The sequence below is a fragment of the Triturus cristatus genome, chromosome 3_2, assembly GCF_964204655.1.
Source record: "Triturus cristatus chromosome 3_2, aTriCri1.1, whole genome shotgun sequence".
Taxonomy (NCBI): Eukaryota; Metazoa; Chordata; class Amphibia; order Caudata; family Salamandridae; genus Triturus; species Triturus cristatus.
Genome location: NC_140584.1, coordinates 1,134,484,572 through 1,134,508,679, shown reverse-complemented (window position 1 = coordinate 1,134,508,679; position 24,108 = coordinate 1,134,484,572). Strand labels below are relative to the sequence as shown.

Sequence of the window (24,108 nt, the reverse complement as noted above, 5' to 3'; positions counted from 1 at the left end):
TTGGCTTCCAATTAAACTGTTAGAAATATGCAGAATCGGAACTAAAGAAGACAAGCCATTTTTTCATAACATATAACTAAAAATATTGAAGCAAGTGTGACAAGGCTTTCTTCACTACAAGATAAAGAAGCAGATCACTTGAGTAGCATTGGATCTTTTTGACCAGTCGAGCCAAGTCAAAAGCACACAATAACAACCAGAGATATGCCAGGAAGCTCGGACGTTTTACTTCCTGTCATAAGCATGTGAGGGAAGTAGGCAGCATGATCATAAGAATTGGGATACAATAAGTGGCCAACTTCTGAATGAGTAGCATGGTAATTTTAGGCTACATCACAATGCTAAGAAATTGTATACATTGAGGTATCGGGTGACTGAAGAAGACACTGATCTCGAAAACCAGGTTATGAGTGGTAGATAGAAAAAAATGTATATGGTTTGAACAGGATGAATCCAGCATCAGCCTGATCAAGACGTAAGGACAGAGAATACAAGGCAAGATTAAATGGGGCAGCTGGAACATAATAAAATTTGGGAGCCACAACAAATGCCTGTTTAACAATCTCATTTTATTATCTTAGCGGATCCATTTGTGCCCCAGTACTGTGTGTCAGATGCCCGTAATGTCCATGGTGCATGCCAGACTACAAGCTGTAGGGAGTTGCCTACAAACTTGACACTACTAGCATTGCGTGGATGTGGGTGTGAGTGACAGCTGGTTAAACTTAGCAGGGCGAGACATTGGGAGAGACTTCGAAAAGTGTTGTCTTTGAATAACGTTGTTATGCCAAGCAGTGAGTAATGAATATGAGTGGAATTACTATTCTTTTATGCATAGCTGTATGTTCTCACGGTAGGCATTTACAATGGAGAAAACAAAGACCTCCAATTTGAATTTATGATTGTATAAAGGCTTTCTATTTAAATGCAATACATTATACAGGGGGAAGAGTGAAGGAAAATAAATTGGAATAGGGATACATATGACTCCAATTCAGGAGAATTTTCCAGATCTAGTCAGGGAAAGACAAAATGGACAGAAACATGTTGACACTGAAGAATGAGACTTAGGGTTCCTTAGACTAGTGTAGGAACAAACCCTTTAGCGTGTTAGGTCTGTCTTGTCTTGACAACACAGTTGTCTGTAAGGCCTATTACCAATACTTTTAAAAAATCACACTGCCCAGAAGAGTGTTTCACTTTCACTACATGCCGTTGAGTGTTCCGCGTATTCCACCTCTTAAGAAGTTCATGCTTTGCATCGCTTGAGAGACTACTCTACATCTCAAAAGTACAGTGAACCATTACTCGTCCAGTGGTTTAACCACATTAAGCAATGGCTGGGTAAACTTGGAATGCGTGACCTATGGCTATTCCCTGCGAATATCCCCAAAGATTCAGTAAACCTCCTCAAAAAGAAATACTGGCGTCAAGTTGAGGATAGTTGTTTAAATAGGAACAGTGTAGGAGGATTAACAACTAGATTTCTTAATTTTAAAGATACTATGCAGCAAGAGGATTTTCTGAACCGAATAGACACCACTTCCAAGATCTTTTCATCTAAAACTCAACAGTTTTGTTAGTAGCTGAAATGGTGTTGATGAATATATGACGTTACAATGCGTGCAATTACAACACATGCTTTTACAACACAGTCTTTACATCACAACTACCATTAAATTGCATGATTTTACAACGCATGCCATTACAACACATTTTTTTTAAACTACCATTACAATGCATTCCATTACAATGCGTTCCATTACAATGCATACCGTTACAATGCATACCATTACAACGCATAATACTTTTAGGGAAAACAGTAGTGTAAGTGTTGGATAGTGTAGGGGTAAAAATTACTATTCCCACTCCAGTGGGTGCAACAGTAGGGTAAGTGTTGGATAGTGTAGGGGTATACATTTCTAAGTGTTGGATAGTGTAGGGGTAAAAATTACTATTCCTACTCCAGTGAGTGCAACAGTAGGGAAAGTGTTGGATAGTGTAGGGGTAAAAATTACTATTCCCATGTACCCCAAAACCCATACCCACCCTAATACTAAAAGAATCTCCATTACTTACCTTAAAATGCTTTGTAATGGCATGCGTTGTAATGGCATGCAATGTAAAGGCATTTGTGTTGTAACCGTTGCATAGTAAAGGTAGGTTGTTGTAATGACTGCGTTGTAATGGATGTTTCCCGGTGTTGATATCCCATCCAGTTGCCCAGGATGTAAAGAGGTTCCTGAATCAGAAGTTAATTTCTTCTTTTTCTGCCCCATGTATAGCCAACCGAGAAGAACTTGGCAATTCCAGTTTGTCGAATTCTGGCTGCTAATCACCTAACTGAAATTATCAGAATCCTGAAAAGTGATACCACAGAATATCTAGTGTTTGGGTTGTCTAGATATCTACCCATGCATGGACAACGCGAAGCAAAGTAGTAAAGAATACCCAACAAGCAAGATTAGGGCAGTAAGTATATTAACCGTGGGAAGAACTAAATTTGCAGATGGATGAGCAATGTTCATGGGACAGAAAGGTATTGAGTGGAAAAATATTATGGGTTCCCACTTATTTATACAGAACGGCGACAATTAATTTCTGCTCAAAATCTGTATGACCCAGTATGTGACATTTGAATTTGAATTTAACATGCTGCTATTGTTTTTGCGATTAATTGATATTTTATTATATTTGCAATAGAAGGATAATTATGATTTAAATGTACACTTCAGTTGCGACCAAAAACATCAAGTTTGATTTATAGTATATATCCAAATTTTATCATTATTTTACTATTGGTGTTTTTAAAGTATAAGCACTAGGCACTTTAGCAAACTCAAAATGTAAGTATGATAGCAAACTGAATGCTATTGCTAGGCCTATAGTTTCCCACACAAGGAATGGTAAAGGGACTGTTACCAGGAATGATGGAAGAGGGGAAGGAGCAGGACATAGTGTATTGAATAATCTATTCTTTTAGATACACCTGATGTGGTTTTTGTTTTCTCCACCCTCCCCCACTACTTCATTAGGGCATACCAATCAATTTATTGTAAATTGATGTGCTTTTATGATTTTAAAATGATATCGAATAAAAATATTTATATGTATACTCATTCAATTAATTTGCTCATAAATGCGTACTACACAGAAAGTATTTGTTTGTTTTGGTTTTTTTACTACAGCGTTTTAAAAAAAAATGTTTTAGGGTCTTGTTCAGAGATAGGCTGATGGCATACTCCAACAAAACATGGAGGATATCCCTCTGCCACATTACATGTGACACAGACTATAAATCACATGTAATATGACTGACCGGACGTGTCCTGCCCGCCAAACTACAAATAAGCCTTGGGTCGGGGCTCAAAATGTAAGCTAAATCTGTTAGCTTTGCAAATTCTTGGTATTCTGTGATAGGGTGGTAGGTAATTCAGAAATAAACAAATCCACGCCTACTACTATTCAATTTTAAGTTTTTTGACAACCCCCCACCTACCAATGTAGTATCAGATGACCTACCTTTAAGAGTATGAATGCTCACACCTTTAAGGAAAACGATTAGGAACCTACTCGATGATGAAGCATGTCTTTAAATGTGAGATTAAGGTCCAGCGTCTTTTTAAGAAGATCTTTTGCACAGTTCACTGTGGCTTAACACAGTGTAGAGCTGAGATGATAAAAGTTTGTTTATAACTCTGAGGACCAGAGTACTCATTGGTAGTTGAACAATGATTATTGAGATCAGGGGTTTTTAAACTTTGGGGCAGATCTATACCAGATTCTCATTAGACTAATTAATCCTGAAGGGGTTACATCACAGAGTCAGTGATTACCCTGACTGTCTAGCATGGATCAGTCCCTCCAAACCACAATCACTGCTGGATAACCTGGAGTTAAATGCAGGTAAATGTGCCAAATAGAACTGAGACCACATGGAGCGGATTAAGACAGTAGCATTTTTCGTGGGAAGCTCTGAAATATCTCTCTGTAAAGCCAATCTGGTTTACCTGTCACCCAACCATTCTTCCTGGTAAAAGAAGGTTTGCTGTTCCTAATAGGAAAATTAGACCTTTTCGTCAAAGGAACGTGGGGATAAATTGATGGTCTAAAATATTTCTTTTGAGTAAAATTTCCTTGTTTACCTCCACAGTTTATCCAGTTGACAGGACTGATGCGTTACACAAGATCAAAAGTGACGATAACCGGGACACTGATCGAATGCAAAACAACAATGGTCCAAGCACAGGTCAGGAACAATGGAGGCAATGGTCTTGCCATTTTTTGTCTTCTCAGGCACAGGGTTAGCTTTAATGTTATAACTTCACCTACTCCAGTATAACAACATTTCCTCCAGTCTGAATAAACCGTAGAAACTTCACAGTTTGCAAAATGTAAAAAGAAACAGTTAAAACAAACTGGCAAATGTTGGTTGTATTACCTTTCTGAGGCATGCAGGAAATAAGTCCAAGTAGAAAGGTAAGGCTTCTGTGGTCAGCAAGTGACTTGTCCTTTTTTGCCCATGTAATTTCAGTCTAGAAGAGGATAAAACCTAGTCTTAAGGGTTGGTTCTGGCATCTTTGCTATTTGATTGGTGTTTTCAGTTCTTTTTGTGAACTACCCAGTGAAATGGTCAGATCGGTTCCTAGTTAGGAGAGGAGGATAGCTGGTTGCCCTTGCAGAGGGAGGTGGACGCTTACAGTCCAGCAAGAGGAACTACTTCCTACTTATCTGATCTTTTCTGAAGAGTGAGAGTGAGTAGCGTTGATTAGTAAACAAAAGATGTTGGCAGCTGGGGAAGCTTGCAGTAGCAAAGCGGGGTGAATAGCTAAAAGTTCTGGTAGGAGTGGCTTGACAGTTAGTGTTCGCATATATAGCGACCTGGCTGAAACACTTCCTCACACTCCTAACTTGAAAGGCTTTGCAGCCAGCATTCTCTTTTCGTAGGAGAGGCTCATTTGACATCCATCTCGAAGATACCTCTCTGGCAGGGAAGAGCTTAGCAGAGCCACTCATTTAAATGCAGGGGCAGAGCAAGGAGTGTCTTTGCCAGCTTCGGTTTGTTGATGGATCTAGTCCGCATCCAGTGCTCATCATTGAAGAGGTCCTCTGGTTCCTGGGCCACGTTGAAATGTTTTAGTGTGCCTGGTTCTCCATGAACTGTGTTTAGCAGACTAGGTTCTCTGCTGATGCTGGGATAATTTTGATGACCATCCTTGGATGATTATCTCTATAGGTTGGTAAATAGGCTGCAGGATGGAAGGGAGTGGTAGGCCAGTACTCATATGTTGATGTCCACTTGATCACAGCAACTGTAGAGTGTGGCCGAGAATTATTGGGTGATGCCTTTGCTGTCTACAATATATGGTTTGCACAGTGGAAGAGATGCAATCAACAAGGGTAAGGATAGGGGGGGGGGGCGTTTGTGTGTGACTTTTATGGTTGTGTGTACCCATGTTTCATCAACAGTAAGTGAATGGAGTGCATGACTTGAGAGGTAAGATTTCAAACTACAGCCTTTAAAGGCTGTGCGAGAGGATGAATGATGTGATTGCAATGACACAAATTTCAGAGGTTCTAGTGTTCTGTGATCATACCTCAACGTTTCTCTAAACACAGGACCAAGAACTTTCATACCAGTAACGTCATTCAGGATAATGCAAGAGGAGGAAAAGTCTGCAATTTCCCATCAACATTCCGGGTCACAAGACATCAGCATTGAATCAGGTTTGTAAGTCAGTAATCGCACTATAGCACTGAGATATGACACCTCCATAATGTCCCAGCGCAGTGACAGACATCTGTTGCTAATCTCAGATCTGCTGCAGTCATAGTCCATGTTAGAATTGGGAGTCTCTAGTTGGCAGAGGTAGGTACCTTTGACCAAGTAGGAGCCCTTGCTTCTAGTCAGGGAAAGGTGGGTACACTCCTGGATAACCCCTGCTCACCCCTTTGGTAGCTTGGCACTGTATCTCAGAGGCAGTGTGTAAAGCACTTATGAACACATACAGTAATACAGTGAAAACACTACAAGTGGACACTACAGCGGTTTAGAAAAATAAGTAATCTTTACTAGACTTAACACAAGACCAAACGACAAAAATCCACAATACTGTAATCAAAATGAGTCTTTAAAAATGGTAGAAATAGCTTAGTTCAATGTAGATGGTAAATGCAACACTTTACTCTCAAAGTACCTTAGATGCGTCACACACTACCAACAAAAGGGTTGCAGGGAAGGTGATGCGTCAGTTCTTTGCTTCGGGGGAGGTCATGCGTGGGTTCCTTACTGCAGCACAGGGGAGGTGATGCGTCGGTTCCTTACCGGAGAGGTGGTGATGCGTTGGTTTCTTACTGCGTTCCGGTCACGATGTGACAAGATGGCGCCTCGATGTGGCAACGTTGGATGCGATGCGTGCACGCCCAACGGCCGTGCGGCGAACTCGGTAACTTCTGAGCCGCAACCGGCCCTGCGACACGCTTCTCCGATGATGTGACGGCGACCTCTGAGGCGGCGATACGCTTCTCCAGTGATGCGACACGCTTTGTCGGTGATGCGACGGAAATGCGAGAGCAACTGTTGCGGCGGTGACACTCTTCTTCTGGTTGCGTCGCGCTTCCAGCTTCCAGCTCCCAGTGACACTCAGTCTTCTCAGAGGGCCCAAACAACAGTAGTCACCTCTCTGCAGGTAGAATTCACAGTAAGGGAATTCTGGGGAGCTGGTGGTGAAGTCTTGTATCCCTGAGACCTCAGGCAGGAGGCAAGCACACTTCAAGCCCTTGGCGATTCTTCTTCAAGATGATGAAAAGTTCACAAAAGTCCTCTTCTCCTTTCCTTGACAAATAAATTAACCACTGCAGGCCAACCCCAGAAATAGCACAGACAGGGGCAGTCTCCTACTTCAGTGAAAGACAGTGAGGTGCTGCGGGAGTTTGGTTTGGGGGAGGACTTCGTACGCTGGACCACCTTGCTTTATAGCGAGGCCACGGCCCGAGTGAAGACGGGGGCTACCATATCGGCCCCCTACCGAGTGCGGAGGGGGACGAGGCAGGGATGCTCCCTCTCCCCCCTGTTGTTTGCTCTGGCAGTCGAACCGCTGGCGGCTCATGCCCGACGAGGGTGCGCCTATGTGGGAGTTTCCCTGCGGGAGGATACACACTATATCTCCCTATATGCAGATGATCTGCTGATGTTCCTGGCAGATGCGGAGAGTGCGCTGGACGGAGCGATTGCCCTTTTGGAGGAGTTTGGTCGATTCTCTGGACTTAAGGTTAACTGGGGCAAGACATGTTTGTTCCCGTTGTCGCAAGGCGGACGGGCCCCGCGGGCGCTGGGACAGATTCGATGGGAAGGCAGCTGCCTCCGTTATCTGGGGGTTAACATTTATCACACCCAGACTGATTTGCTGGAGGGAAATGTTGATAGAGCCCTTCGCGGCTTACGGGGTAGCATGGGGTTTTGGAGTACGCTCCCACTCTCGTGTGCTGGGAGGGTGGCGCTGCTGAAAATGGTGGCGCTGCCACGCCTTCTTTATTATTTTCGCACCCTTCCCATATGGATCCCGGCGTCGTTTTTTGCGCGGTTGCGGGTACTGACTACTGGCTTCCTTTGGGGATCAGGGAGGCGGCGAGTGGCGCTGACTACGTTGCGGCGGCTGAGAGCGGAGGGGGGCTTGGCAGCCCCGGATTTTGAGTGGTACTACCTGGCGGCTCAGCTCCAATGGCTTACGCAGGCGGTGGCCAGGGAGTACAGAGGCCCAGAGGGCCCCCAGGGCAGACTAATTCCGCGACATGTGCTGGCTTTTATAGTCCTTCACCAGAGGTTAGACCTAACCCAGCTCACCCTGGAGGAACGTACCCTTAGGTTGTGTTGGAACAGATGTCAGAGGAGGGCCGCCATAGTCCACCCATATGCCCCGGAGATCCCCCTGGGGATGTGTACGGCGTTTCCGCATGGGGGAGATTGGTCTGGGCTAGCGATTTGGGAGGAGCTGGGTGTGCAGATGGTGGGGGACTTGTTTAGAGAGGGAGTGCTGTTGCCTTTTCAGGACTTGCAGGACTCTTATGGGCTCCCGCGGGGAGACTTCCTGCTTCATGCGGCCCTGGTGGCGAGCCTCCAGAGGCATTGGAATATGGGGCTCTCGGAGCCGCCGACCGCCGCGGGTTGCCAATATGTAGTGATGGCGGCGGGGACGACTAAGGCCATCACTTGCCTTTATCGCAGGCTGTCGATGGAGGGACTGCTCCCTCTGGGTGCCCTGAGGGAAAAGTGGGAAACGGACCTTGAGAAGGAGATCCCCCGAGTCCACGTGGGCCACACTGGTGCGGAGGGCCTGGAAGGGAACGAGGAATGCCCGGTTTCAGTTAGTCCAGTTTTTTACGTTACACAGGGCTTACCTGACGCCGGCCAAGATATTGCGATATTTCGGGGGAGCACACTCTCAGTGTCCACGGTGTGGGGGAGAGGGCGCGGATTTTCGGCACATGTTTTGGTCCTGTTCGCAGTTGGGCGACTACTGGGAAGCGGTTGTGGATTGCTTGAACCAGGTGACAGATCGCTCCATCGCCCCGGACATGGGGACCTGCTTGTTGCTCTGGTTTCCCCACACTCGCCGCACGAAGGTTACTAGTAAGTTTTATGATCTGGGGTTGATAATGGCCAAGAGGGAACTGACTTTGCACTGGAAGTCCCGGGGGGGGGCCTAGCTTCTTGCGGTGGCGGGCGGCGATGGCGCGATGGGCGGGGGCTGAGGGTACGCTGCGAGTGCAATTGGCCCTCCGAAGGGATGACGAAAAGGCGCTAGCGACAGCCCGGGCATGGGAAGCGTTAGTGGTAGAACTACAGGGGTTGATGTCTGAGGCTGGGGACGGGGAGAGCACGTCTGACAGGCAGGAGGTAGCGGAGAGTAGAAGGGGAGTGGCAGTGGGCTCTGGCTGCCCGCACCTTGGCTTGGCACGAGGGACGGTTCTGTTTGCTTAGGGAGAGGTTGGGCTCCTGTATCTTATTGCTCAGGGAGGAGGGGCGCATCGGATGGGGAAGAGGGGTCGGGGACGGGGGCACACTGACATGGGGTGGGGGAGGGGGGAGTTGGGGACCGGGGGGGGGAAGGTTGTTCCGTCTCCTAGAGAGTCGGTTTTGCTGTTAACTGTGCGGTACTTCCTGGAGGGGAGGAGGGGGGGAGATGTTTGATGACTTGCTGATTTGGAAAACAATAAAATGTTTCAACAAAAAAAATTCAGTGAAAGACAGTGAGTCTTCTAAGACCCTCAATGCTGCCTGGTGCAGGGTTCCACCTCTAATTCACTTTGGGTTCGCTATCAAAATAATAAGGCAAGTGCTGGAAACTGGAAGACAAGAAAAGGGTTCATTTCTCATGAGGAGATCACGTCAACTGCAGATACCAGGATGTCTGAGGGAGGTGTTCTCCTGATAACTGCTTTGGCTCTTCCTTTTATACAGGTTTGACACAATGCATTTGTTTAATCAACATGGTTACACAAGCTTGGAGTCCCCGCCCCGGGCAGGTTGTCACACAAGCCCAACAGTATTTCTCTTCCCACCCAGGTCAAACAGACAATCTTATCTTGCAGCTGGACCTTGCTTCAGGGTCTAAAACATGTGAGACCGGCCAGATCTAAGAGTCCGTTCTGTTGATAAAAACAGGTCCCATTGTTGGTAAAAACAAGTCTTGCTGTTTGCCGTGCAATAAATCATGTTGCAAGAGTCTTTTTGGTGTTTGAAACCTGTTTGTGTAAATAGGTGTAGTGAGGGGTAGAGTGTCCAAAGGTTTGCCTGTAAACAGAGATGAGAGGAAAAACGAGTTTGTGGCAGCAAGTGGCACTGAGGTTTGTTGCGGCAATAGAGTTTCTAGCCCCCAGCACACATACCAGGTCGGTCAGAGGGATGCTAGTAAGGGCAGGGTGAAACAAAGGTGGCCAACAGAGTACAAAATGGCTGTGATAGATTAAAATGACTGTAGATTATGTGCACATAGAAATTTCCACCAGACACGATGGCCCAGGCATTGTTCACGATTGTCGTTTTGCTTTTAACAGTGGCCCCTTTGAACATAACTAGCCAGCTTGTCAGTCTATTTCGATCTCCATAATGTCCTGTATCTCTTGATCATACGGTACTCTCATTTTTGTTAGCTGAGTGTCCACACCTTGAGTGTCCAAGGTAGTTCTACAAAGAGAACACAAAGGTGGTATACAGTGTATACCCAAACAACAACCACATATTGTCAATACTGGGACCAAGAGAATCATTGATTTTTTCCAACCCCACTCCTTCAAGATGCCCCAAAGCCAACTTCTAATTGTCCAGGTTTCTGATCCCTGATGAATTTCTGAAGACAGTCTATGGAGATGTTCGATTGCTTCATAGACAGAAGGTGAATTATCAGGAATGTATATACAGCAGCTGGCACCGATGATGCGGCCACAGTCCGCTAGTACCATGTCCAGGACCATGCGATTTTGCAGGGTAACCAGACGGACTGCTTGGAGCTCAGCAGTAGTTTTGGTGAGGATGCCAGCAGTGACGTTCAGGGCGGTCTCTACCGTTTGGGATAGATGTCTGATGGCTCGGCTGTTTGCCATCGGACCCCATAGCGGGATGAGCCCTTTTGCTGCGTCGAGGAACTGTGATGAGGCAGTGTCTTCTTGATCAGTGTCTTTAGATCGTTTTTCTCGATGATGCTCTGCATGGGCTGTGTAGGTTGGTGGCAAAACAAAGGCGATGTAGCACGTGCCCCTCCAGTTTCTTGGGAGCCAGGTGTATGCTTTGGTTCTGCAAACAAAGTACATATTGGGTGATGCGACAAGCGCAGGAAGGTTGGTAGTGTTCAAAGTCCTTACAATGCTACAGGTGCTGTGACCCACATTCTTAGTCCCACGGCCTTCAATGCATACAAGGCCAGAGACGTTTACCACAGATAGGGCCACAGTCAGTGTTGCAGCAGTTCTTTTCTTCAGGTAGGAAAATGTGGCTCTGTTAGGATTATTGAACACTTGCATTTTCACTCGTTCTTTGGAGGGGACATTCGTCGGGAATGTCGCATTGAAGGTGTGAGGGCAGAAGGGGGCAGCTGTTCTTCCTGTTTTGTTTCGCCAGAGCTCGTTGTAGAACTGGGCGATTGTTCCGTCGGAAGTGGCATTGTCTTTGTAACTTTCTTGTAGGAGTATCATCCAGGCAAGGCAAGATCCGTGAATAGAAAAGGGCGAAGGGGTGAAAGGGATGGAATGTTCAGTGGCATGTGGTAACAGCCCACAGACCCAACAGTTGGTAGTATTGGTGGCAAGATTGTGCTGGTGCAACATCTGCACGAAAGAATTATTCCAGAATTCTTTGCGTCATTCTCGGAGATGTGGCGGTAGTGATACCAGGTAGTGTTCTTTCTTGGTGATTGGTTGCATGGTGGGTGACAATGTTCTGTATGCAGGTGCATTCTCTTCAATGATCCAGAGTGCGACCATTAGCAGGAGACAGGTGAGAAATGCGGCTGCAAGTGCAATTGTCTTTGTGCTGTGCAGGTTAACAGTCTTGGTGTCTTTGCGGTCGCTTTGCAGGTGTTCAATTTCTTCCATCATCTTCGAGGAGCTCAACAACTGTTCGGACCACAGACTTTTGTCTGGCGCTTTCCTGGTAGCGTTGTTTGACTGTGCTACCGATCTGAGACCTTGACTCAGTTAGTGGCCTGGTTGTTGGAGCTCCCTCCTTTTCGTCGATCTTAGGTTGTACCCTTTCTTGGATGGCACCGTGGGGTCGGGAAATTCTGATAGTTCGAGGGTGTAACTTGTGGGTAGCAACTCAGAGCTGGTCGGTTCTTCGCGAGTACTTCCTCTTGCACCTCCACCCCTTCACAGATTGCCAGGGTTGGAGGGACTCGCTTGCAAAGATGTGCGTGCAGCCAGTTTCGTTTTCCTACCACTCGGAGGGCAGTTCGGGTGGTGATCAGGACTTGCCAGGGGCCCGTCCACCTCGGCTCCAGATTTTTCGTTCTTTGGAAGTTGCGAATCAATACCTGGTCGCCTGGCTTTATTTCATGTCCTGGCCCCTGGATATGTCAGGCAAGGCTTGCTGCACCTGTTGGTGGATAATTGTTAGCTCGTTTGTCAATTTATGCAAATAATCCGACATTAATATGTTCGGGACATCGTTAATGGAGGTGGGTCTTGGTGCCGCCGAAATGCTCATAGGCCTGCCGAAGACCACCTCATACGGTGTCAGTCTGTGTTTGGTTGGGGTGGAGCACATTGATAGCAATGCCAATGGAAGGGCGTCAGGCCATTTCAACCCGGTCGTGGCAACTATTTTGGCTAGTTTTAATTTCAATGTTGCATTGTGTCTCTCTACCAGGCCCGCTGATTGGGGGTGGAAGACGGCATGGAACTTTTTTTTACCCCCAACCCTCTCAGTATGTTCTGTATCACCTCGGCTACGAAGTGGGGGCCGTTGTCGCTCCATAAAATTCTGCAAAGGCCGTATCGGGGGAAGAATTCTTTCAGCAATACAATGCAGTGTCTAAGGCGGTATTGTCGCGGGTGGGATATGCCTCCACCCATTTGCTAAAAGCGCACTCAACCACCAGGACATATTTTCGACCATGGCATCTCTCTATTTGGATGTAATACATTTGAAGGATTTCAAAGGGGTGGTCAGGGACTCCAAACCCTCCCCGTGGTACTATTGTCCCTTTCCCTGGGTTGTGTTGTAGGCAGACTATACATTGTTGTACTAGGCGTTTTGCAGATTCTGCTATGCCATACTCTGGTGATTAGTTCAATCATGGGGGTGGAGCCTATGTGTGCTGGTAAATGTGCCATGGTCAATATGGGGATGTGGTAGGCATTGGGTAACAGCCATTTATTTCCGTCTTTAGTTCTCCAGCAATCTTCCTCGTCTTTTAGTCCCACCTTTTCCCATTCGGTCAATTCGTCTTGTGTGCATGTAGTCTGTATGTCCCTTACAGTGGTCCTAGCGTCAATCCATTGTTCAGCTTGTGACCTGGTCACATACATTCGTGTCATAGTTCTGTCTCCTGCCGTGGCTCGGGCAGTAACGTCTGCTAGTGCATTTCCCTGTCCAATGAGATCAGTCACTTTCATATGTGCTTGGCATTTTATCACTGCTAACTTCTTTGGGAGGAGGACTGCTTGCGTCAAGGCGGAGACTAAATCTCCATGCAGGATGGGTGTACCGTGTGAAGTCAGAAACCCTCTTTCTTTCCATAAGATCCCAAAATGGTGAACCACCCCGAAGGCATATTGGGTGTCGGTGTATATGTTAACTGTCGTGTCAGTCGCTAGGATACATGCTCGTGTGAGGGCAATGAGTTTTGCATCCAGGGCTGAACGTTGGGGAATACAGGCTGTTTCCAGAACGGTTCGGGCTGTGGTGACAGCGTATGCAGCTGAGGTGGTGCCGTCGGGGAGTTTGATGCACGAACCATCCAACCATAGTTCTCCTTCTGGTTCTAGAAAGGCGGTGTCTCTGAGATCTATTCTACTCTTTGTTTGTTCATCGGCTAGTGTCACACAGTCGTGTAGTGGAGTCACGCTAGGATAATTTTCGGGTAGGGGTAACAGTGTGGCTGGATTGAGGGTGGTGCATCACTTTAGGGTAATGTGCGGTGCTAGCAGGGTCAACTCATATCCGGTCAGTCTGGCGCTTGTCAAGTGTTGGGTTTTGGTCTGGTTTAGTAGTGTGTCGACTGCATGGGGTACTAAAACAGTGACTGGATTGGAGAGCACTCTTCCTTCGCTCTGGCGTATTGATACTGCTGCAGCTGCCTCAGCGCACAGGCACGCTGGCAGCGCTCTGGCTACTGGATCGAGGGTGGCAGAGAAATATGCACAAGGGCGTTGTTTGTGACCAATTAATTGTGTTAGGACAGACAATGCACATCCCTCCCTCTCGTGCGTGTAGAGGAAGAATGGTTTGGAGTAATCTGGGGTTCGTAGGACAGGTGCTGAACAAAGGGCATTGCTTAGTTCTTTAAAGGCTGACTGGCATTCGGGGGTCCAGAGGAGAGGCGAGGGGATGTCTTTAGCTGGAGGGAGAGAAGGGGTTTGACAATGAGGCCAAAGTTCGGTAGCCAATGTCGGCAAAATGAGGTGAGACCTATCAAAGAGCGGACTTGCTTCTGATCTTTGGGGACAGGGGTGTCTAGAATTGTCTGGATCCTGTCAGGCGTGAGTTTCCTCCCTTCTCTTGATAAAAGGTGACCCAAATAGGTCACTTGTGATTTACAGAACTGCAATTTCTTTCGGGAGACCTTGTGACCATTCTCAGCAAGAAAATGGAGTAGTTTGATGGTGGCTGTGACGGCTATTGGTATGGTGTCTGCTGCTAGAAGGATGTCGTCTACATATTGTATTAGTGCCACTCCATCTGGCAATTGTATGGCGTCCAACTGTCTTTTAAGCGCCTGGCTATAGATGCTTGGGCTCTCAGTGTACCCCTGAGGTGCTCTAGAAAAATCTGTACGAACAGGAGTTTAGGGTGTATCCAAATAGATAGCGGATGTCCTCGTGTATAGGTATGGAAAAGAATGCATTTTTGAGGTCAACTACAGTGAAGGTGGTGGCAGTGGAGGGGATTAAAGTCAAAATTGTCGTGATGTCGGAAACTACTGGGTATTGTGGCACTACGATTTTGTTTATCTCCCGCAGGTCAATGATGAAGCGGTAGACTTTTCCGTCTCCCTCTCCCTGTCTCTTTACAATCGGTAGTATGGGACTGTTACAAACATTGCTCACTACTTCCTCTACCACCCCTGCCTCTACCAAAGAGTGTATGATCTCTGTCAGTGCCTTCTCACCCTCTGGCGATATTTTGTACAGCGGTACTTTCGGTAGGGTTGCGTCCTGTCGTATTGTTACGTGTACTGGGTCAATCATGATTCATCCTACGGCTGAATCAGCCCTAGCCCATAAGTGTGATGGCAAAGTGTCCAGTAGGGATGCGTCAGTCTCGGAGATGGGAAACATGTGCTGAGAAGGATTCTCTCTATGGCACTGGGGGTTGTCATACAGGATGACACGCACTCTGTTTGGTGAGCACTTTCAGACTAGGCAGTGGTATTTTCAATAGAGACTAGGCGCTAGTAGCGAGTACACCTAATATTAGTGAAGTCCTGAATCAGTGGCGGTGCTCAAGGGTAGGGGAGAACCACTAGCCTCCCAAAAGGATTGTGATCAGAGCCACAAAAGTCAACAACAATGGTACCCAAGCACACGCAAAAATGAAGTTTACAAAAATTAATGCGCTGATTAAAACATGTAACACAATGGGTGAATCTCCGTTTCTTTCTTCAATTTAATATTCAAGTTCTCATAGTAAGTTTGCAGTCTTCACAGTGGTTCCCAAGCCAACACGTGTTTCGTCGCCTCTAGTATTATTGTACATGCGACTTGTTCACGGCTAGGTACAAATTGATATGATAAATTTACATTAGTTCAGCTGTTATCTCAAGACGTTTGCATACATTTGTTGATACTATAAACAAATGTGCTCCCAGGGTTGGTGTTAGACTTATGATTTCTCTACGTGGGAGGTGCTATCACAAGGCTATGGTATATAGCATGCACCGTGAGTTCAGGTGAGAACTATTCTTCTTACATCAATAAGTGACCAACCAGAAACATGTAGCTCTAGCGTGATGGCAATATATTGTGAGATCTTTCATATGTGATTTATATCCTTTTATTGTGTGCTGACAAACTCAGTGAGTCATGCGGTATGCAGAGTCCAATTCTGAGAAGGGTGGTACGTAGGTGGGTGCCTAGTATAGGGTACAGTGAGAACATCTAAGTAACAGTGTTATTTGTTCAGTGTGGAGAAAATAAACTGACCTGAACACTGTATATTTAACAGTCACTGTAATAAAAAAAAGGGGGTACAAAGGAAAGAAATTGTACACGTAACTGTTAGTAACCACGAGGTGGAACATAACAAGTAATATGATGTAATTATGCTCATTGCGGGCATTGTGCCGAAAAGAACATACTTTATGTATGACGATAATTCCAGGTCATACAGTCAATCGACGGGGGGGGCCCAATCCTTGTTAGGAAGACGTATATCATCAGTAGCTGTCCTCAGTATTTGCGTGAGGTTCCCATCTAAGGATCAACAAGACAAGTGAAGGGTTCCGTATGAGGAACTTTAGTGTGAACAGCAGTGTGCAGAAGCCCCATAAAGGGGACGGTGGATAGGATACAAATATGTTTGTCCTCAATTTTCGTGGTGTGTTCCTTACCTCCGAGTAGAGGAGAGTGTGTCCGTAGTCTGCAACTGCCCCCAACCGCGTCTGGCTCCAATTCGAGTTGCCGGTACAATTCGCGCGGCATGTTTATAACTCGTGATCGGAGGACACGTGACCATCTGTCATGTGTATTCATTACTAATTCATCGTCAACGTAGGCGCCATCTTTGAGGCTGTTACTTAACGTAATGCCCACCGTATTTTGTGGGGTACACAATGGTTAACACCAGTCCTGTTGCTAGTTTCCAATTTATAAGAGTCACGTGTATATGTGCTTATAGATGCTGGAAAAAAACACGCACGGCGTTTGGTCAGATGTCTGTGTATTTATCGGGTTAAGGTTAGTGATATAGGCTAGGGGTAAATATTGACAGTAATGTGTAGGCGACATCCAAATCTATGACGCCAAACCAGTAAGTAATTTAGAATGACCGCGACGTATTAGGATCTTGTAATACCACGAAGCGGCGGCCATCTTCGAACGGGTGAATTCCAGTTAGCACGGAGAGCAAATTGGGAAAATCGGCGAGGACAGCTATGTATAGTATCTAAAATTTGCGTCATAGGTAGTCAGCATAAACATGAATAGGGGCTGACAGGCAATATATCTATTGTCATCATGCAGGTTTGGTCTGTTAAATCGAGACCAGAACCTTGATTTTCTGTTCACAATGGGAATACATGGGCCCTGAGAAATGTAGGTATAATGCCCAAGAGGTTGCAGGACTTAAATCAAAATCCCGGTTAAAGAGGGCAAAACCTGTATATAGAAATTCTGTCTGTTTAGGAAATGAGAATTATTATGTCTACTGGAGATTATGCATACCGCTTATGAAAGGAGGGTGGTGACTTGTGAATTATATTCGTCAATGGTTATGGTGCAAAGGTGAGTGACATCTTAAAACATGATAAAATTACATTTATACATATTGAACCGCATACATACATGACTTGCATAATTGTCATAGATGCTGGACAACTGTGTATACATGACTGGCAATGATGTATCGCTATGTTAACATATGAGGTCCTATCCTTATTTTCATCTTCATTTTCCAAGGAAGTAATGCATTTCATCATCGACATTCATCCCTATATCAGTCGTACGCAATTTCAGAATCCAGGATGCTTCATTCCTGCGAAGTGTGAGTTCTCTGTTCCCCCCTCTGGGGTTCCTCATTGTCTGTTCTATACCGTAGAATAAAAAGTCCTTATGTGTACCCTGAGACTGGCAGTGTTTGGTGAGCATCTGATAGTCGCATGGAAGTGTTTCAGAAGGTCGAGACCCATAATGGCATCTTGGGTGTTAGAAGAGAGGAGGAATGTCGTCTCGACGCTATTGTTGTCAAGGTTAAAAGGGATTGGTCGGGACAAAGGGTTGGTGGAGGGCGTACCGTCAAATCCTATTGAGGTCACATGTGAGCCTGACAAGGGTGCCCTTGGAATCAGTCGTTTGGATAGTGCACTACGTGTTGCTCCAGTGTCTACCAAAAATGGCGATTTTGTGCCCAGGACCTTAGCGGTAACATAAGGGCCTTGCTGGTCAACATGGAGCTTGACTGGATCCCTCCCTTGCCCCTGGCTGTTGCAAAATCGTACGTATTGTCATAATCTGTTTGTTGGTACTGATTCTGTTTGGGATGGTCAAATGCGTTCACTCTTCCTGGCCTTTCTTCGTTTGCTTCACTCGCATACCCTCTCCCACGTCCTCTTCTTCTCAGTCCACTTGCTATTTCCCTCGCCCCCATACCCCTACCAACTCCTAACAAAGCCGGGCATTGGGTTTTCCAGTGTCCATATTCTTTGCAAAATGCACATTGATCCTGGCCTAGGTCTTGGCGTCCTACATATGAAGTCGATGAATTGTTTCTTGGTGGCTGTACTCTAGGGGTATTCTGCTGGTATCCTCTCCTATATTGCTCCCTTCCTGTATTCGCCCCCTGGAGTTGTGCTATCATCACCCTTTCCTTCAAGTCCTTCTTTTTCCTTTCTGTAGCCCTGTCATTTTCGTTTCTCTGATGCTCATAGTACTGGGCCATTTGGAGAATGGCCGCCGGTTTAGATGCTGCCCAACTACTTTCACTGGCTTGTAATTTCTGGGATACGTCCTTTGACATAGTTCTGCACAAATAAGTGGTGTCCGGTTGCGGTGGACATGTCTTGTCCACTGTAATCGGAGAACACCGTTTCAAATCTGGAGAAATACTCTGAGACATCCTCTTGTGGTTTCTGGCGGCACGCGGTTACTATGGACCAGTCTATCTTTTTCTCTGGGATCAGCATTTTCACTTTCTGCACTATTTTGTCAGGGAGGTCCAATATTGCTTTAACCGGTTTTTGACCAGGGTTCCGCTGTTTATCTAGTGTGTTGAGTTGTTCCCAGGTATGACCAAGCAGTTCGGTATGGTCTATTTTCCTAATCTGTTTCCACACATCTGCTGGCCAACATAACCCGAAGAACAAGTCTATGTCAGCAAGTTTCATTATTGTTGATCCCAATGTAAATGATCCCGGTGTAAAAGGCGGTGGGGTTTTTTCGTAAATCCGGTAAAGATTTACGGAACGTCAAAATGTCCTGTCTGTCCCATGGCTGATACACCCAATTGTAGACCACCCTTGCTCTAGCGTCTTGATGGTTCATATCGTCATGAGTCCCTTGTCCTCTAGGAGGTACCCAATAAGGGGCAGCTTCTTTTATCGGCATCATGCTATCTGGTTTTTCCACCGGGGGTCCTGCTATCTTAGCTGTCCTGTCCTTATCTATCCGTCCTTGTTCCACGAGGTGACGGCATACTTCCAGTGTGGATGAAAAGAGTTCTGTAACATCGTTGTCACCTTCATCTCCGGTGTCTACTTTCCTATAGAGAGCCACTAGTCGCTCAGGCCCTACATCTTGGTAATTCTCTTCATATGCAGTAAGAGTGTGGTAACAGCACCGTACAATAAAGTATCGTTTGTGATTTTCAACATAGGAGTTGCATATGTATGTCAGTTACATGCTCTTCTGTCTCCTTCCTATCTATGAGGGATTTAACTATTTTATCAATGCCTGCTCGCTCATTTGCACTTAATCGTGGGACCCTGGGTGCTCCTTCTTCTTTTGATCCTACCTCTACTACTGTATCCTCTGATGAGTCATTTGGTGTGTGTGACTTGGTGGGAGCCGAGGCGGTGGAGACTGAGGCGATCGTGTCACCTCCGGCTATACTTTGGGGGTCCTGGTGTTGTACTACGTGATGAGTAGGGGCGTAAGGGGGTGGCATGTATATGATTGCGGGACCTAACAATAAATCATCATCTACCCTTTGTTTTGTCGGTAACTCGGGGTAAAGAGTCGAGGGCGTTCTAACAGGGCATTGACCTGATATTTTTGATTCCTGTTCCTTTTTATCGATTTCCTTTTCTTTTAGTTTTTCTTCTAACCTTTTACAGGTTTGGTAAGCTGGTTTTCGCGTTTCTTTATCATGTCTAGCTTCGTCTCTTTTCTTTCTTTGGGCTGCCTCTTTTCGACATAAACCAAAACTGTCAAACATGGCTGGTCTAGTATTCTTTTTGTGGAGAGCTAATTCTAACGTTTCTATTTTAGCGGGATCAAAAGATCCCGTCAGTGGCCACTGATTTACCCGGTCCTTCCTAGTGTATTTATGCCATAGTTTGCTATAAGCTACGGTGGCTAATCCATACTTTACGTACATGTCCTTGTTTGGGGTGCCTTCCGGCGGCGCCGACTGACTGACCTCTAACAAACGGTTCGGTTCAAAACAATTGCAATCAAACAATCTAGAGAAAACAGGCATGACGTATTTATCGGTAAAAATGAATATCTCAATCAATCAATTTAGACAAAAAGTCTGCACTACCTGTCCTTCTCTGTCTGCAAAGAGAGAGAATATTCCTATTCTTCGTTGTTTGCAAGCAGGGAATGTCTCAAATAACTCAATAAAAAAGAATACTAGTATTTCAATCAAACTATTCAATCAATCAATTAAAGTCGTTTTTTTCACGACCTTACCCGGACCGTGTGGACAGTTCTTCGTCTTCCCCTTCCAGCGCCTGGTTGTCCTCTCACTCCAACAATCAATGCGGCGTTCCTCTAAGGTCCCAGTCAGGACCGCAGGTCACTCGAGAGAGGTCCGTTCGGAACCGGTGAAGTTCAGTCGATCGGCAGCCAGACGAGGGTCTTCTCAGGCAGGTATACCCCAATCGTTTAGTCGGTCACTCCGTCGTTAGGACCTCTCTACCAGACCCACGTGTCGCTGATGGGCCCTTACGTTGAGCGCCAATTGTGAAAGACAGCGAGTCTTCTAAGACCCTCAATGCTGCCTGGTGCAGGGTTCCACCTCTAATTCACTTTGGGTTCGCTATCAAAATAATGAGGCAAGCGCTGGAAACTGGAAGACAGGAAAAAGGTTTATTTCTCATGAGGAGATCACGTCAACTGCAGACACCGGGATGTCTGAGGGAGGTGTTCTCCTGATAACTCCTTTGGCCCTTCCTTTTATACAGGTTTGACACAATGCATTTGTTTCATCAACATGGTTACACAAGCTTGGAGTCCCCGCCCCGGGCAGGTTGTCACACAAGCCCAACAGTATTTCTCTTCCCACCCAGGTCAAACAGACAATCTTATCTTGCAGCTGGACCTTGCTTCGGGGTCTAAAACATGTGAGACCGGCCAGATCTAAGAGTCCGTTCTGTTGATAAAAACAGGTCCCATTGTTGGTAAAAACAAGTCTTGCTGTTTGCAGTGGAATAAATCATGTTGCAAGAGTCTTTTTGGTGTTTGGAACCTGTTTGTGTAAATAGGTGTAGAGAGGGGTAGAGTGTCCAAAGGTTTGCCTGTAAACAGAAATGAGAGGAAAAACGAGTTTGTGGCAGCAAGTGGCGCTGAGGTTTGTTGCGGCAATAGAGTTTCTAGCACCCAGCACAGGTCGGTCAGAGGGATGCTAGTAAGGGCAGGGTGAAACAAAGGTGGCCAACAGAGTACAAAATGGCTGTGATAGATTAAAATGACTGTAGCTTATGTGCACATAGAAATTTCCACTAGACAAGATAGCGCAGGCAATGTTCACGATTGTCGTTTTGCTTTTAACACTTCAGCTTTCTTGGTTCTTCTCCTTGGCAGAGGTTCGCCTTGACTCCCAGAAGTGATCTAAAGTTCTGGGCCCCAATATTTATACTAGAAAATCCTATGTCCTCTGAAGGCAGACGATGCCTGTGCCCAGCCAAAACCAGTTCTGTGCAGCTTCCTAGCAGGAGGTTGAGATAGCATTGTTGAAAGCAGCCCTGGCCCAGGTAGCTGAAAGGGAATCTCCGCCCCCACTCTCTATTCAATGCAGGTCTTATTCAGCCCAGCCCTGACCCATCAGACTGCTGGAGCCAAAGCCCCCTCCAGCCCCCTGTCACTCACAAACCAGACATGGAATATACAAACCTAGCAGAGGCATGCTGGATGGTTAGGCAAGAAAATACCTACTTTCGAAAAGTGGTATTTTGAAACACAGAAGGTAAAAATCACCCTCACTAAAAGATATATTTTAACATTCTGAGTTCAGGCATACTAAACTCTAATTTCCACCTTGTTCCCTGGGTCAGTTAGGATTATAAGATGGTATAATCAAACTGCCCATTCTGGCCTATAGGAGCAGGTAGCCTTGCAAGAGTGAAAAATCGAAATTGGCTGTAATTCACTATCAGGACATGCCCTTGGGCCTACCTTAGGGGTGACTAATATGTAGAAAAGGGAAAGTTTAGGGACTGGCAAGTGGGTGCACTTGCCAAGCCGACATGGCAGTCCCAGACAGCACACAGGCTCTGCAATGGCAGGCCTGTGCCATATTTTACAAGCTGCTTCTGTGGGTGGCACAACCAGTGCTGCAAGCCCACCAGCAGAATTTGATTTACAGGCCCTGGGCACACATGGTGCACTGTACTAGGGTCTGACAAGTAAATCATTTAAGCCAATCATGGAGTCACTAATCCAATACATCAATTTACAATAGGGAGCACTTTCACTTTGGCACTGAATAGCAGTGGCAAAGTGCCCAAAGCATCTAGACCCGCAAAAACACAGGAGGCAACAGTGAAAAAATGAAAGGGAGACCCACGCCAATGGTGCCAGGTCTAACAGTCCATTCTCAGATTTCATTACCAGCGTCATTTGATGGACCTCTTGAAGGGTCTGTGTTTAGGTTTCCATCCCCCTCGACTCTCTGTTGGCCTGATTGCCTTTACTAATGGAAGCATACCTAACTTCTGCTGGACGCCTGATCTTGGCTGATTCTCGTATACCTACTTTAGATCATGTAATCAAAAGATTTAATGTGTGACGGTAAATTGTACTTAATTACCTTATAACGCCAGATGTGTTGTTTGAATCGTTCCTGTTGTTAAAATGACAACACATCCATGACATTGCAAGATTCCTGATGTCACAGTTATAGTGTCCGAGCAATACTATCATCTTATTCCTGCTGTTTTCTCATTGTAATGCCATTCTCACTTCACCATCCTGTCTGGCATTACTCTTTAAAGTGTAATTAAATGTGAGGCATTACATTTTTTGGTCTTACTTTTTAAACCAATCTTAACAAAAATACTTTCATATATTTGTATATCCACAACGGCTTTAGGCCAGTTCTCGTCATCCATTGGTCGTTTTAGTGTCATTCGCATTTTGCTTCTGTCCACCATAGCATACAGTACAGGGCATGGTCAGCCTCCTTCAACAATTGGCTCTTTACTGAGAGCGGTGGGATTTTACTTGTGCTCATCCGCCTACAAAGTAGATCACTTCAGTACCTGGGTCAATAGGCTAAAATCTGTGCTTTTGTCGATGCTTTCATTTTGAAGCCATTTCTAATGACCTTGCCAATTCTTGGTTAATTTTGTTATATAGGTAGCAGATGAAAGAGAAAGCGATAACTTGAGTTTTTTATTTGAAAAGATACAGGAAAAAATGAAGTGGCATCTTTTTTAAATGTATTGTCTACTTTGTCTGTAATGATGCTAGGTATTGGAAAAGAGAGGTTAATTACATGTTCCCACTGTATTGCTGTTTTTCTTTACATTTGGAGGCGACTTGCAGAAAGCTGTACGTAAACAAAACAGAAAAAAACTATTCTGATATCATGTACTATATGAATAGCTGAGGTTTGTTACATTACTAAAATTGGCTGCAAGAGACCCTTCTCAACTCAAGCACAATGCATGCCACAGAATAGTTACAGAGAGTGACCTAATAATTTAAGTACTGCACTGTCTAACAGTGGGTACAGCTTAATTATTGTGTATGCTCAGAGTGGGTATGGTAAGCGACCCCTCTCAAATGTTATAACACAAATAGAAGTGGCCACTTCTGTGGTGTAATTGCTTTGACCTAAGAGCACCACTCTGAAAAACCCTCAGGCTTTGGGATGTGTTGCACGTCTCTTTGCTTTGTCCACTACCGCACTGCTCATATGCCCCAACGTGGGTACTGTGACTAAGCTGTTCTCATCTCACAAAGGATTACTTGTCAACGTCCCTTAACGTTTATCTGACCAACATAATTGTATGTTATTTGTACAAGTGGAGAGCTATACGAGTCAGACATAAGTAATTGAACCTTAACTGAAGTAAAGTTAACAATAACTGGGACATGTCACAGCCGTTATCCATTACCATGGTATTTGCAGACATCTAGGAGGACAGCTTAAATAACTAGGGTGGTGCCTGGGGACATCCTACTTGGCCTCAGTAAATATTGTGAACTATTGAATATGGGCATATTTCCTACCAATATTTGTATTTTCCACATTTGGTTTAACTGGGTTCAGGCACTGTCTCTGCCCCCTCC

The 24,108-nt window shown here is 45.6% G+C and overlaps 1 protein-coding gene across 1 annotated transcript in view; it reads left to right on the top strand.

Annotated features, from left to right (window-relative positions):
* Positions 1-24,108, top strand: part of LOC146859257 (uncharacterized) — a 164,904-nt gene that overhangs the window by 86,878 nt on the left and 53,918 nt on the right. The window contains exons 6-7 of the mRNA XM_085649951.1: positions 4,154-4,249; positions 5,620-5,727. Coding sequence (XP_085506077.1) covers positions 4,154-4,249; positions 5,620-5,727 — 204 coding nt within the window. The remainder of the gene's footprint in view (positions 1-4,153; positions 4,250-5,619; positions 5,728-24,108) is intronic.